The sequence below is a fragment of the Schistocerca gregaria genome, chromosome 9, assembly GCF_023897955.1.
Source record: "Schistocerca gregaria isolate iqSchGreg1 chromosome 9, iqSchGreg1.2, whole genome shotgun sequence".
Classification (NCBI taxonomy): Eukaryota; Metazoa; Arthropoda; class Insecta; order Orthoptera; family Acrididae; genus Schistocerca; species Schistocerca gregaria.
Genome location: NC_064928.1, coordinates 142825900 through 142842841, shown reverse-complemented (window position 1 = coordinate 142842841; position 16942 = coordinate 142825900). Strand labels below are relative to the sequence as shown.

Sequence of the window (16942 nt, the reverse complement as noted above, 5' to 3'; positions counted from 1 at the left end):
CATTAGTAAATGCAAGTTGTATCTGGAACTGAACTGGAAATACAGAACAGTCACTGTACTGACCCATCCTGTAAATCATTGTATTTATAAAGATGAAATAGTGAGAAAGATACATTGCTTCTTTTTCACCTAGAGCCACTGTTCAGAATCATAGCTCTATTTGGAAGTACTACTAAATGGTAATCTATTTTTTGATATTGTTTTTGGTGGCAAAATATCACATTCATAATGACACAAAGTACTGGATCAAAATGAATGGTTAAAACTGTGTTGCTTAAAGCTCTCCTAGTGGACTAGTTGTTGAGATTTCATAACAATATCCCAACATTTCATCCCAGAATCATTTCTACAATGCTTAACGAACTTGTCTAACTTGCCTTCCAAGAAAGTTGTTTCAGAAATTCAAGCTTGGACTGAAAGTTGCTACGCTGTATCACCCCTAATCTCAAACCAACATTATTCAGGGATATTGCAATAATACTATTCTTTGAATATATCTTTTTGTTCTCCTTAACAATAACTACTTCTACAGGCATTTTACCTCATTGAAAAGTAAATGATTCAATCTACGTGTCTTCTGCAGTCCCATTGACTGTCTCATTTACTGTGAGATTAATGTGATTGGGGGTCAGGAGGAAGAGATTTATAACAGATGGAAAAATATTCACATCTTTACAGACTCTCTTTTTGACAACCAGGTGGTATCTTGAATCTTCATGGAACATTATAGATGGTTATATTAGACAAATTGTACTCTTGGGAAATAAGTCAGCGGAGTTGTTACTCTGGAAATTCAGGACTTCTTAGGCAAGTGAATGTATTGGAAAAATCATGGAAATTTTATAAAATTCTGAGAGCTCCCAGAAGGAAATTTTCTCAGTCATTTTGTTGCAAACCACTGTGAAATTATGCTTCTGAAATAATGTAGTTAAGTAAGAGAAGTTTTAAAATGGACATAGATAGTTGTAATATTTGTTGCTCAATCTCAGTAAACTTCGGCATGATTACCAACCTATGGAATCTTTGTAATTGTCAGTGAGTTCTCGGGATCCAAGTCTTTTTTTTTCAATTGCACGATTGCGAGTGTGACATAGTGCAACATTCACGTGAGAACATCTCACATAGATTGAAGTGTTTCAGGTTGGCTTGGGCTGTGTGGTGGTTTGTTATACTTCACCTCAGCAACAAACACCACCTGGTGGTGTCCACCAGGAAAGCCACCTGAACACTCTTTTATGTAAATGAATGTTGCTTACTGACTATTTGGTCGCTGTTAAATATTATTAGTCGGGGTCCAGTTAGTCTGTGCTCTGAATCTGTATCCCTTTTTCCTCCAACTTGGCTCTGGCTTTGCCTCCTTACAGGCTGCAGATAAAGTTGCTAAAAATTAACTTCTTGTTCTCATTCACTCCACCACATAAATAAGAAGTAAGATTCAAATTACCTTCTTATATTATCTTGAAAATTACGATCAGTGTAAGATAAATGAGGACAGCTGCGAACTCGTATACCGCCTTTCTGTACTATGTACATAACACGTGTGATATTCAAATTGACAATTAACAATTACAATTCATTTATTATCTTTGACTTTTGCATTCTTAGATTTCATGGAGCTGTTTCTTTCACACTGCCCACACCATAGAACTCCAACTCAGCAGGTAGGGTTATCTGACTGCTGCCCACTTCTGTGCAGCCACTGGATCGTTAGGTCTGGTATCAGCACCTACAATTTAGAACACCTCCCAACGGTGGGGGGCTAAACACTTATCGGGTACTCTGTCATGAACATCTTCCCTGTGACATGTGTATTTTAGGATGTGATACATCCCACTCCTTGAACAAGAGGTATCACTGCAATCTGTGTATTTGTCACTCAAATAAAAGCAAAAGTGAGTTTTTAATTTTACAAAAATTATAAATATTGATCCACATTTGTACGTGCATGTTTTGTAGATTGGCAATGATTATTCAGGCTTCTATTCTGCAATGGTGAAATGCTAAACAGTTGTAATGGAATACGTTAAAGAGTGAAGTTGGTAAGGAAGCAAAGATAGTGAGGAAACGGTGGATCACCAATGAGATGCTGGAAAAGATGGAGGAAAGGAGGAAGTGTAATAATGTTAATGAAAAAGAATATAGAAGAATTAACAACGCACTCAGAAGAGAAAGGAGAGGACCAGTATAGATTTAGAAAGGGTAAAGAAACCAGAGACGCCATCGGCATGGTGTGGATATTGCTGGAGAAGGATTTGGCTGTTAACGGTGAGTGCATGTTTGCTATATAGATTTGCAGAAGGCCTTTGACAGAGTCAACTGAACAAAATGGATGGACATCCTTAAGGAGATAGGAGTAAAATTGTACCTGGGACAAAGAGTAAAGGTATGGCTGAACTACGTAGAAACAAGCAGCGTGGAAATAGGAAGAAGTGTCAGGCAAATCTGTTGTCTATTGCACGGTCTCTTCAACCTGTATGGGGAATGGCTGGCGAGAGAAGCTTTTAGAGGATGGGGAAACTTAGTATGCAGATGACCTGGTAGTGCGTGCTGAAAATCAAAGACAACTGCAACACATGATTAGCTAGTTGGTCAAAAATAGAAGGAAATACGGCACAGAAATCGACATCGAAAAATCAAAAGTGATGCAGATGTCAAAAAGTGATGCAGATATCAAAAAGTGAGAAACCTTTTAGGATAACAGTTGACAATTGAGGACTGAAGAATGTGAGATAGTTCAAGTACTTGGGAAATTTTGTGACAAAGGATTCCCAGTGCACCAGTGACATTTGAGCAAGAATCGCTATGGCCATAACTGCATTCAGTAAAAAAGGGAATCTGCTGACCAGCAAGCTAAGCTTGGAATTAAAGAAGAAACTGGTGAAGTGCTACATCTGGATCATTGCTCTGTATGGAGTGGAGATGTGGACCATGAGAAAAAAGGAAGAAAAATACCTTGAAAGTTTTGAAATGTGGTGCTGGAGGAGAATGGAGAAGGTCAATTGGACCGATCGGGTGACGAATAACGTGCACTGAGAACAGTAGGAGAGAAGAGACATTCTGAATACAATTCTTCAGAGGAAGGCCAACTGGATCGGACACGTACTTAGATACGGAGGGCTCATACACGAAGTCATTGAAGGGAAAATTAAAGGAACAGTAGGACGAGAAAAAAGAAGAATTCAACTTTTGGATGACATGAAAAGTGGAAAGAGATACAGCAGACTGAAGGAAGAAGCTGAAGACAGGGAACATTGGCATCAGAAATTCTCTGTATGAAGACACAGAACTGCCACTAGGCAGAATACTATGTATTAATAATAATAATAATAATTCTTTTTGAATAATTTTGTTTTTTGACACAAACTTCACATCTTTCAAGTTAACAGTGATTGTTGTGTGAAGAACATCCTGCTTGAAATATGATGTGTCATAACTATCAATGTTTATTGATATTATATTCCAGTGACAAATCTTCGAAGTGTTCCAATGCAGATCTTTCACATACATGAATTCACTGCACAGTGAGAATGGCATGGTGTGGAATGGTGGTGGATGGTGGTGATAAAGGCATTTCCAAGGGGGAAAGAGCTTATAACATGCAGAATAATTGATAAAACTGTAAAACCTAACATAACTTGGAATAATCACTAATAAATCAACTGACAATTTAAAAAAAGACATTTGTTGCCATGAAAACCAGTAGAGTAAAATTTTCTTTCATGTACAACAAGAATTGGTGCAGGAAAACTTGGAGTTTCAGTGTGGAAGTCTAAGAGAAATCTTCCGATACAAAAAAGTTGTCACAGTGTACAGAGAACTTGAGACACTCTTTATGAGGAACTGATAAAGTATTGAGAACTTAAATTAACTCTTGCTGTGCATAGTGGACAGCAACATAAGACCTATTTAGCACTAAAAACATTAGGCTTTCAGATCTGTGTGTGACTTAAGAGTGGAATGAAAGGAACATAATCTATTTAGTGCTTGTAACATGTTGGGTTTTGTACCTACAGAATGGCATCTATGAGAAGTGTAACTTTCCTGCTTTCATGTTAAGAAATCTGCTGTGGGAAGCCATTGTTTGGTAATGGAAGTTTATGAAGAAAATATTCTGTTGGAGGCTTTGTTGAGAGACTGGTTTTAACGATTCAGAGATGACGATTTACAGGTGCAAGACAAAATGCATCCTGATCAGTGTGGTGTACCACGATTTGATGCAATTTGGTAAAGCAGTGAGTTCTGTATGCTATAAAGCATATTTTGTCAATTTGAATTGTGCACTTACAGACAAATGTCTGCAGTATCCTCAGACATATGACAGTCATTCTGCTTCATGACAATGCCAAACCACATGTTGCAGGCCGAGTGAAGGAAACCTGAAAGGTACTTTGGTGGGACATCTTACCCCTGCCCCCTTCCCAACTTCCCATCATATTGCCTGTTTTCAGTCCCATGTCATTCCTTTTGAACAATATTTCACATCTTTTATTGCACTTTAAAAGTGGTCCCACGAGTGGATCTCCATAAAATAACCGGAACTTTCTTTTTCGCAGAATCCATATGCTACCCAAAAAGTGGGAAAAGGTTGTAGCTGCCAAAGGACACTACTTTCAGTCAAATATCTTATACCATTGTATTAAAATAAGCATACGTTTTCTGTTGAATGAGAAATAATTTAATTATTAAATACTTAAACATATTTGTTTCCCATTTCTTAGGGAAGCCCATTCTATGCGGAGCCGGCTGACGCAGTGAAGTCGTCACCCCTGGCAGCATTCGGGCTGCAGCGGCGTGTCCCTCAACGCCACGGGCCGGTTCCTGCCACCCACCGACACTCCGACCCCGCACCGCTGGTGTCTGCCGCGGCGGCGAGGGGTGCCGGTTCTGCAGCCCCTCGGCAGCTTCAGAGGATTGACTCCAGCGAGGAGCTGGCACTGTCTGCGGACGACGTGCGTCGGCCCTGGGCACGACGTCGGCAGGGGCCAGTTGCGGGGGCGGAGAGAGGTGGTCGGGGGCGGAGGGCAGCCAAGAGGGCGGTGGCACCTGCTTCAGCCTGGGCACTCGACTCCTCCTGGGAGTTCATAGGTACGCAGACCACTACCACTTTGAAATGCTGCGAAAAATAATTTTTTCATGTTACCTATTCCACACCTAAAATATTTACTTTGAATATATGAAATCTCCAAATTCTTAATTAGACTGCTCTTGAAAATGGTATAAATACTTTATTTTGGAATAATTTGTATAAAGAAATATTCTAAATTTACAACAGTAAAGGAAAAGTACATAAAATAAGGGAAAGGCAACTGCTCACCTGTAGTGGACTGATGTGTGGCACACAGAAACATGCAACCAAAAATGGTACCCACAGTAGCTTTTGAGCTCTTGCTATTTTTCTAGTATGTACATGCATTCACTCTCTCTCTCTCACACCCAAAGTAGTGCATTTGTGCATTTGGGTGTCTGTGGGGTTGTTTGTGCATGAATGTGTGTACTTTTACTAGAAAAAGTGCAAGAGCTCAAAAGCTGGTGTGAAAACCATTTGTGATTATGTGTTTCTGTGTGTCACTCATCTGTCTGCTACAGACATGTGGTTGCTTTTCCCTTATTTAACATATTCTGAATTTAAGATTCACTAAAATGGCGTGCTCTCCAAAATTTGACCTCACTAATAATTATTTGTTGTTGGATTGACATACATTATTGAAAACCCTAATCGTCGACATTCCAATGAGCATCTTACTTTTTCGGAAAAGCGTACATTTAAAAAGTGATACTTATTTAAAATTAATGTATTCAAGCATGTTTGAATCGTAAAATGTAACCCCTTGGAGAATCCAGTGTTACAATGTTGTAGCCATATTTCCACTGATTCCAAAACTGTATAACTTTTCTTGGAATGATGTTATCCTGTTATGAAAACGAATAGATAAAAAAATCTACTAACCAAGCAGTGGCAGAACACACACATAAAAGAAGTTTATAATTAGGCCTAATTGCAACCTTCTTTTATGTATGTGCTCTGCCGTTGCTTGGTGAGTAGATCTCCAGTTACATTATATTGTCAAAAATGGATTGTTTTCGTTGTTATGTTACCCTGTGAAATATTCCACTAAAAAATCCTTAAAGTTTCTTGGCGAGTTTTGAAAATCCCAGTGCACATTAAAACTTTCACTAGCTTTCATTTTGGCATTTTTAGTTTACACAGTTTTGGTTAAACAGCTTTACTTCACTGCCTAATATGCTTCCTATTTTTATGTGAGAATATAAAAAATGTGATAGCTTCATATTTTGTAATTTCTGTGGCCCCTGCACAATTAGGTGTTGTGCACTAAGCCACAGTCAGTTGTAGTTGAGCAGTCAAAACATATATAATTTCTGTGTTAGTCAGTCTATGTTCAGTTTTCATGGTGTTATGTTCTACATCACTAAGTGAGAGGGGGCAAGCTGAGCAGTGTGAACTCTGTCGAAGTTGTCATTGTGTAATCTTCTGTGTCAAAATATCCATACAGGCAATTCACCACTATGTTTTTACCAGTATAACAATTATTACAATAGAAATACATTATTCAACCACTTATATGTGAATGAATAGTCACTTGTTAATTTTTGGTTGGCTACTTAGAACTTATGTGAGCTGCCCTCTGTGGAAATAACTAAGTTACTAGCTGATATTTGTAAACATTAAATTTAAAAGAACTATAAATTAATATCAACAGTGTTGTGTTGAATATTTATTAACTGTTCGAATCTCCTGGTAATCATAAAAAGAAATTTAGCCGAGATAAAATCTGTGTTGCATATGAGGCACTAAATAGCTTGCAACTTCTGAGCCAAATATATTGACTCTTTGTGCACTCAAAGGGAACTGTTTTGATGAGAGTAACCGTGCTATGAAATAGAAGAGATTGCAAAAATCAGTCTCATAAATTTTCTAACACTCCTTGTATTGGCCGTGTTTGCAGTTAAAAAATATTTTGGATTTGAGGTCCGCCAGTTATGCAAAACACCGTTTTTCTTTAACACCCAAACATTCATCAAATGTAAAGTGCAAAATAAAAAGGAAACCCACTGATGATGGCACAGTGGTGCCGAAACATGTTTGGGTGTTAAAGAAAAACGGTGTTTTGCATAACTGGCGGACCTCAAATCCAAAATATTTTCTAACACTCTTCGTATATATGTGAGTTGAAACTTTGATGATGCACGTACCCACGTAACAAGGAGATAATTTCTTTTGCTGTATCATTAAGGCACAGATAACGTCCCATCAGAATTACTGAAGGAAATTGGAGAATCAACAAAAAAGTACTTATATAAACTTATTAAAGAGTACTATGAATATGAAAAAGAACCACCTACAGATTTGCAGAACAGTCAATGCTCTGGACTGTGAGAACTATAGAATTATCTCCTTACTACCCCACACTTCCAAAATAATGTTAAACGTAATAAAAAATCAAATAAAAAAGAAAATTGAGGCAAACCTAGAAGACCAATTTGATTTCAGATCCAGAAAAGGAACTAGAGAGGCAATACTAGCTCTGAGGACGGCATTATAAAGACAAATTGGAGTTAATAGGAAAACCTACTTGACCTTTATAGATTTACAAAAAGTGTTAGACATGGTTAATTGGAAATTGTTATTCTGAACAATGAAGGAAATAAATCTTGATTGGAGGGGCAGAAGATTAATCTGGAACCTGTATAAAAGGGAGGAAGCAGAGATAGAAGTGAATGGTGTGAAGAAGAAAGCAAAAATAAGGTGAGGAATCTGGCAAGGATGCCCATTATCACCATATTTGTTCAACTTATTTATTGAAAAAAAACATTGAAAAATTGAAAAGAATAACCAAAAGAATTAAAATTAATGGGGAACGAGTACACTGTATCCATTTTGCAGATGATATATTATTACTTGCTGACTCAGTAAATGAAATGGAGTTCATGTTGCTAAAATTTGCCAAAATCCTAAGAGAATTTAATCTAAAAATAAATAAGAAAAAAACAAAAACTATGGTAGTAGGGAAGACAAAAGAAAATGGTAAAGTTTAATTTTAAACTAGATGATGATGATCTAGAGCAGGTTGAGAACTTCTGTTATGGGGAGCACAATCACTGATGACAATAAATGTACCACATATATAGAAGAGAAGAATAGCCTTGGCAAAGCAAACTTTCCAAAATAAAAGGAATTTACTAACAGACAATCATACAAACCTAGAAAGTAGGAAAAAGTTTGCCAGAACTTTTGTCTGGAGTGGTTTAACATATGGATTTGAAGCATGGACTCTGGGAAAGGCAGTGAAAGAGAGACTGGAAGCAATGGAAATGTGGATATAGAGAAGAATGACGAAAACAAGCTGGGTCAATAGAAACAGTAATGAACAGGTCTTAAGAGAAATGAATGAGACAGAATGCTGCTAAATTATATAGGAAGAAGAAAATAAAAAATGATAGGACACATAATGAGACACAACCAGTTCCTAAAGAATGTATTTGAAGGAAAAGTTTTAGGGAAAAAACAAAGATGCAGGCCAAGGTCAACGTATTTTAATAACATCAAAGAACATATGGGGATAAAATCATATGAAGAATTGAAGAGAACGACAATGGAGAGAGGGACGTGGCTAAATTGACAAGGTATAGCCTTTAGTTTATGGTGGTGGTGGTGGTGGTGGTGGTGGTGGTGGTGGTGGTGGTGGTGGTGGTGGTGGTGATGATGATGATGATGTATCATTACACAAAGGAGGCTTAGGTCAAATCATAAGAGCCATATCTGAAATACCCATCAGAAGAACTAGCCTCATTATGGGTCTCCACGAAGACAGAAAATTTGTCAGAACCTGATCAGTGTTAAAGTTACGATGATTCTTCTGTACGGCTGTGATGATGTTATCCTAACACATACTGTTCCCCAATAGCAGGCCTCCTGTGTGCTGTATTGGTGTTCATTTTAGGAACGCAGCCTGTGATCAGGTTTCAGAAAGAAGCAGTTACAGTTTCTGTGGAACCCACTTATCATTTTGCAGGGTAATGTTCAGGTGCACAATTGCAAGTTGTGACTGATTTGTTCGACCGATGGGCCTGGTAAGTGCTGCATCGTTCACCACACTCCCTGTACATACCCTTTGCGACTTTGACTTGATTTCTGTGCTGGAGGAAGCACTTTATGGCATATGCCTCAAAATTTCTAAGGGGTTTGTTGGGCAATAGATGCTCCATCCGAACCGTCAACACAGCTGGCACTTCTAAAGGTATCGTGCAGCTTCCACATACTAGTGATGGGGTATATACAATGCTGGTGCCTACTTTGTAAGACAGTAAAACTTTGAAATATGCGTCTGTTTTGTATCAGTTGTAAGTAAATAGTTATCATTATTCAAGTTATAACCCTCATATATGAAAATTAAGTGACGTACTGTGATAGGCAGGCAGTAAACGGCAACGTAATGGCGATGCTTGATACAACACAAATATGCTCAGGAGTAGCAAACCTTGTTAAAGTTGTGAGATGTAGTGCAAAGTAATTTAGTTTTTCACTTATGTATATAACCTTTTACCACATTCAAAGCAAATAGATTTTAATTTCTTCAGAGGTCTTACCAATATATTCATCAGTTTTCCTGATGTTGATTCTCTTTAAAATATTCCTGAATGAACTTGAGTCATAAATGAAGCAGACTAATAGCTGAGCTATTGGAGTCAATACTAGATATGAGAATAACATTCATAGGGATGTAAATTCATTTACTTTAATCCAGAAAGGTGTCCATTATTCAGGAAACACAGTTTGAGTAACTTGCTAGCACCCATAAAAAGCTTAGTAGCTAACTAAGTTCAGTAATTGGTGGCCAACTCCTTCCACTTCAGTATTTGTCAGTAAAACTGATTCATGTGTTCATATTATTAATATTGTCAGATAATTTATTAGGTAAAATTTGACTTCTGCACACCTAGAGTGCAGTAATGTAATCAGTGTGAACAAGTGCCATAAACTTATTTTTTGTTTCAGTGTGTGATTACAATATCCTAAGAATAATTGTATGCACCTTTCATTATTGTAAATTTATGTTGTTTTGTAACAAGTTTGTTACTAACTCTTAAATGAAAATATGTTTTTAAGATTTTTTTGACATATTCCACACACACATGAAAACTGTTTCAATTGAGGTCTGTGGAAGGGACACTAGCATTTCTCTATCTCCCCCCTCTGTTCTTCAATTTTATTATCTTTTTATACTTTTTCTACATCCTTTGTTACCTCCTCAGTATAGATCTGTGAAGAAAAACTGTATCTGATCTAATCCCCTCTAAAAAGCAAGTGTTATTTCATTATTTAAAGAAAGTAATTAGCAAAGAGAGGGAAGTATTACATGTGTCACTAACCTATTAGACTTTGGTGATTTGTATACTGAATGATGGCAGTAGACAATCTCTCTTACTGTTCAGAATGTTGCCCCTGCATTGCAGTGAACGATGACGATGGAGAGGAAGGTCTGTCTGGGGGTGAGAGCGAAGCCGACGACGAGGAGTGTACCGAAGAGCCATCGATTACCGGAGACGATCGCGAGAGGAGGTTTCCGTCGCTGGAGCAGCAGGAGAACACTCTGGAGGAGGACAGTTCGGTGACACCGTGCACCGTCCACGACCTCATCATCCAGAGGTGAGTTGGCCCTCCTAATATGGTGCACTCTATTTGTGTTGTGCTATACTTCCTAAACATGCAATATCTGATGTTTTCTCCATGTGATTGATTAACAATTTGGTTTGTAGTGTTCACTAGGCTTGTGGGTGGTTTCCATTTTTGTCCGTGATATTGCAGTGACCAATGCAATTGTCGCCTTCTCGTGGTGTGAGCTGTGTCATTACTTGTACTCATTGCCTGTAGTCGGACCTCACTGTGAGTACTGGCGGTGCCATGCCACTATTTTGAGCTGATTTTGGCACCCGGCATCCATTGTGCCCTCAGGTGGTCATTTCTTTTCCAGAGCCTTCATTGTTATTCTATAAACGCACACTCTTTCAGTTTGCCAGCTCTGGTGGATGAGATAGCCGGTTATATCTTGATAAACTGAATGCTGGATGCAAGCCTTGTTTAAATAGAAACCACCCTTCACAAAAACCTTCACACTGAAGACTCTGGTCCGTAGAGCTCGAATGCTGTCAGATGAGGTGAGCCTCGAAGTATCAGAACAGGTTTTAGGGATTTGAAATGGACTGATAACGTATCATCAGTTGTAGGTATGGCAAGTGGCAAACATATCTTCAGTGGCAGGATCTGGGAAAATGCAGTCATTCTACTAAGGTGACTGCTCACAAAATGCTTGTGCATCCAGTCTTAGAAAATTCCTCGAATGTTTGGTGCCTGTACCAGATGGGTCTATTGGGAGATAATACGAGGGTTGCCCAGAAAGTCATGCTCCATTACCAATCCTAGACCCGGTGCTTCACTGTGTGAATCATCTCCTTATCTTCCTCAAAATGTCTTCCACGAATGTGTCTGTCCTCGCAAATGATAAAATCAGCTCGCTGCAACATGTCAGGTGTGACAGCCATGGATGGCCTCCCCGACCACTGCAAATCATGGAGCTCCACCGAACTGCCCTCTGATGACCTCACCCTCCGTGCCCACCTACTAACTGTACTTTTGTCGACAGCGGGTGCTCTGTAGACTTTGCACAAGCGTTTGTTAATATTCTCCACTGTTTCTTTCTCTGCAGTGAGAAATTCGGTGATGGCACATTGCTTGTAATGCACATCACCAACAGGCACTGTTTTCAAACTGTTCTGCAGCTATGCTATCTGTCGGTAACGATGGAAACTTGGTGCACTCTCTCAGGAGACTTCACATAATACATAAGTAACATTTCACATTCATAGGATTGTTTTCGGCTGGGGGGGGGGGGGGGGGATAATGTGGTGCATTACTTTCTGGGCAACCCTTGTGTAAAGAAGGGTGACACAAATGTTCATATGTTTGTTTCACTTGGAGCAGAGTGTCACAGAAATTTTGAAAAACCTGTACTGGCAGTCTCTTTAAGATACACACAAATCATTGTGCAAAGCTTGCTTACAAAATTTCAAGAGCCTTTGTTAAGTGGAGAATCTAGAGGTAATATGCACCCTTCTACATATTGCTCCAGTAAGGAGCATGTAGATGAGATTAGACTAAGTACAGCATGCACACAGCCACATAAGCATTTTTTTCCCCACACTCCATATGTGATTGGAATGGGAAGTAACCCAATGTGTGATATTTTGCCAAGTACACTCTGCCATGCACTTCACAGTGGCTTGCAGAGGATGTATGTAGATGTAGAATTGCAACTCATACGAATAGTGCACCCACTGACCTGTACTCGGACTGAAAAACTGAGCTGGTATTGCAGTAAAAATAGACAGTGCCTGAGGAATGGGTTGAAACAGAAGGGGGGGGATCCCAAGAATTGTTATCTGCCTGTAGCTGGCCCAATCTCTGGCGGTATCCACAGACTCCTTTGGAAATGTGCTGTCCAGTGTATGTCGCTACTGTCAGCAAAGCTTAAACATTTTCTTTGCAATGGTAAAGATGTTTTGGTCCTCCAGAAATCAGGTTTGTGTACTGTGTTCCACCAGTGACAAAAATTAAATATGTAGGAAAGAAATCAGAAAACATACTAAACTGGTACAGTGGCTTCAACTTAAATAAGATTTTGGGTCAGGCACTCAATTTATTAAGATCTCACTGCCCATCTTGTCCCAAGAGCTGAAAAGTGCTGAGAGAATGTGGCTTTCATGGAACAACAGTGCAGATTTGGAAAATGGAAAAAGTATCAAGAGCGTAAATGAAGATAAAACCCTAACAATACATTAGTGTAGTTGGAGTCCAGTTAGCATGTACACATATCACCACAGTTCTCTTCACTTGAAGAAGGTGACTGGTTTGGTTGTTGAAATATCGTGCAGAAAAGTGGAACTGAGAGCTTGGCTGAGCACCATAAAGCACACAGTTTTGTAGTCATGTTAATTGTTCCTAATGATAAATGATTTCTTGACTGCTTTATACCTGCATGAGTAGAATCCCTAGGACAATATTACATTTATGTTTGTCACTCTGAAAGCTATTATTGTTTTGAATTCTCGAGACAGTATTTTTACAGATAAATTTCCTGTTACTGCAACTATTAAATGTAATTGTAGATAATTTTAATCTGTACCAAATAAGTTACAAATGTCTGCTAACCAAGGCTGAGTTCAGAAACTTCTCGTTATTGAAATGACTTGATAAAAAAGAATAAAACATCCAAATTTATTTTACAGTGCTGTGTTACAATCACAGTTCAAAATTGTTGTGAAGTTAAATATGAATAAGATGCATCTAAAATGAAAGGTCATGGACTTTTTTTGGAGGTGATTGTGCCATGAATGAAAATTGAATATGACAGGAACAGTATTTAACTGTTAAAGTGTGAATCATTACGTTCTGTCAGAGCACTTCCTTCTTGTAGAAAAGGTGTGGAAGCTGACCTGATATAAGTAATTACAAAATGTATGTGAGAAAATGAAAACTGAAAGTATTGATTTTTGAGTTGGAAAAGAAATCTGAACTGTCATAAAAGGAGACAGGAGTCTTTAGAAAGAAGCAATGGAGTTAGGAATCAAACAAATCATTCTTCAAGTATTTGCTTCTTTCTTTTGTATCTGTCAGAGGAAAGTTGTGAAAATTTAGTGTGTGGATGTATAGGTAGTAACCCAGGGTTGAATTAGAGAACTTAAAATTGTCCATTTAATGTTTTAATATTAGCAGATTGTCGTTCTGTTGTATTTGCTGTCAAAACTAGTGATTTCCTGTGCCAAAAGATTCTCTCAAAGACGAGTAGGCATCTCTGGTATCAGCTTAAGGTTTTTAAACTTCTTTAATCATTTATTTTTTGCATATGTAATCATTTATTTGTTGCATATCTCATAAGTTGATGAAGAACACTGATTTGTAAACTTAGTGTCCAAAAAATCTATGCACATCACTGAATACATTGTGTGTGTCATATCTGGATATGTGCCTGATGGTAGCTAAATGCAAGAACAACATGAATACATAATCAGTGTGTTGGCCACCTTACGAATCAATGAATAAAATTGACAAGTTTTGACCAGGGCCCAAGAATTTTCATATTCAGGCAGAGGTTTCTGTGTAGTTGTGTGTGCCCAGGTCCACTATTAGTGATGTTAAGAGTTGGAGACTGTAGTGGTGGTCATGGTCATTAAAAAATTATGTTTACCACGTGTGGCAGTAGTCAGACTTGTTTGGTAACTAATTTCTGTTACAGCTCTTCTACAGATGTCAGTGACTAAACTATTCTGTGAAAGGTTATAGTATTTTAGTTTTTCAGCTGTGTTGTTGGCCGTAAGTCACTGATTGCTAGAGTGAATGTCTGACTCGGCTGGGTGCTGCAGAGAGTATTATCATTAGCCCACCTAGCAGTGCGAGATGGTTTTACGAAATGAGTTGTGCGATATTCCGTTGCACTCGGGAGGGGGAGTATACGTACTACTTGTTGATGTGAGAAATTGTGTTTCCTCCATGTGTTGTGGCTGAAGGGAAAGTCATTTGAGTTTTATTTTTAATGTAGGTGCCTTATGTAAATATTTTAGACATCATCACACATTGTACCAACTGATTTGGAGTCCCCTTTTCTTTCTGAGAGTTAAGAGAATATGTAAGAAAGTAAGCTACATGTATCGTACCATACTAAAACCATTGTGCAACAAGACAAGAGTTTTGTCAGAAGAGAGTACGTATCATCCAGAGACAGTTCTGCTGCTCTACAGATAACACACATTGTGTGACTGAAATTGTATAACTGGAAGCATATTCCAGAGTTAAACACACATACTGTTGTAACTGCGACCTGAACAGTTGCGGGGTTGTAGTGACGGAAATGCGGCGGGACCCGTGGAGCAGCCCGGCACGTGAACAGCACAATGCGAGAGGATTGACACGACCAACAAAGGACCTTACAACACAACAAGAACGGACAACAGTCACGAAAACCAAACAAAACAAAGTCCACTTGTACAGAAGACACAAAAGTCAATACGCTGTCTAATGTGAGGCGATATGTCCTGAGATGTACGCGAGGTTAGACTGGCAGGCTGAGCGACAGGCAAGCGCTTCAGTACTAAATCGGGGACATCGCTATTGGCCGCTGCAACCACGTGTTCCACAGTGGTGCCCTCACTCTAAATGCGGGCCAGGAGGCGCACACCACCACAGCTTACGGTGCGATGGTACAGAGACCTCTATGGGTCTTTGACGTCCATGACATCTGGCGCGGATTCAAATTCTGCGGCGCTGCAGTACCAGACATACAACAGTATGATACTTGGGGGGGGGGGGGGGGGGGGGCAAAACATATGAACGGCGCACATATTCACTGTGAAATTCTGGCAGTATACGGACCAAATATATATGAACATCAACAAAAGCAAAACAAGGATAATGGAATGTAGTCAAATTAAATCAGGCTATGCTGAGGGAATTAGATTAGGAAATGACACGCTTAACGTAGTAAAGGAGTTTTGCTATTTGGGGAGCAAAATAACTGGTGATGGTCAAAGTAGGGAGGATATAAAATGTAGACTGGCAATGGCAAGGAAAGCATTTCTGAAGAAGAGAAATTTGTTAACATCGAGTATAGATTTAAGTGTCAGGAAGTCATTTCTGAAAGTATTTGTATGGAGTGTAGCCATGTATGGAAGTGAAACATGGACGATAAATAGTTTGGGCAAGAAGAGAATAGAAGCTTTTGAAATTTGGTGCTACAGAAGAATGCTGAAGATTAGATGGGTAGACCACATAACTAATGAGGAAGTATTGAATAGGATTGGGGAGAAGAGAAGTTTGTGGCACAACTTGACTAGAAGAAGGGATCGGTTGGCAGGACATGTTCTGAGGCATCAAGGGATCACCAGTTTAGTATTGGAGGTCAGCGTGGAGGGTAAAAATCGTAGAGGGAGACCAAGAGATGACTACACTAAGCAGATTCAGAAGGATGTGGGTTGAAGTGGGTTCTGGGAGATGAAGAAGCTGGCACAGGATGGAGTAGCATGGAGAGCTGCATCAAACCAGTCTCAGGACTGAAGACCACAACAACAACAACAACATGGACCAAATGCAATGTTGAGTCCAGCCACAGTGAAATGATGCCAATAACTTGTCAGAGGCTGAACAGACATGTGGGATGCCTACATGGAAGGAAGGCCATTGACGTATATTACAGACGGCAGTGTCCGGCCAATCGAGAAACTGATTTGCAGGAATTGCAGAGTGACTGTTGGAGACATTGCTTAGTAGGTGCATCCCTCAATAGGCACTGCTATTCCATCATTCGAGACCGACGGCAGTATCGGAAATTGTGCTCGTGCCGGGTTCCATGATCCCTGTCACCTGTACGCAGAGGCTATAAAGAATGAGAGGTGTGGAAAACTAAGCAAGGCCATTGTTCTCTTGTACAACAGTACATGGCATGGACAACATTAGCTTTCAATGTTTTAATGGGAGTTTTGGAAGCATGTGTCATAGAGTCCAGATCTTGTACTGTGAAATTTCTAGTGTTTTGGCAAGCTTTAAGAACAGTTGGGGGAAAGAGATTTTCTGATGACGATGATGTTGATGGTTAGACAGTAGTTCTCAAATGGCATCATCACCAAGGAGTGGATTTGTATTGTTGAGGAATTGAACGATTCTTAGAACATTCCAACTGTTATATACAGAGACTTGATGACTGTGCTGAAAAGTATATAATGTGTCTGTGTCACTTTGAAGTGTTGTGCAGAATTCAATTAAAGTTACTTGGCCTGCCGTAATAAAGTGTAACTTACTTTATGAAGTCCACTCTTGTAACGCTTTGTCCGCAAAGTGAGGATCGTGCATTGTGGTTTGACATAAGTGAGGCAAATT

The 16942-nt window shown here is 39.1% G+C and overlaps 1 protein-coding gene across 9 annotated transcripts in view; it reads left to right on the top strand.

The window, feature by feature from the left end:
• The window catches only part of LOC126292084 (protein sprint), a 438713-nt gene that overhangs the window by 386337 nt on the left and 35434 nt on the right, over positions 1-16942 (top strand). For all 9 annotated transcript variants that reach the window (XM_049985895.1, XM_049985896.1, XM_049985900.1 and 6 more), the window contains 2 exons: positions 4719-5085; positions 10474-10666. In XM_049985895.1, the coding sequence (XP_049841852.1) occupies positions 4719-5085; positions 10474-10666 (560 nt within the window). The remainder of the gene's footprint in view (positions 1-4718; positions 5086-10473; positions 10667-16942) is intronic.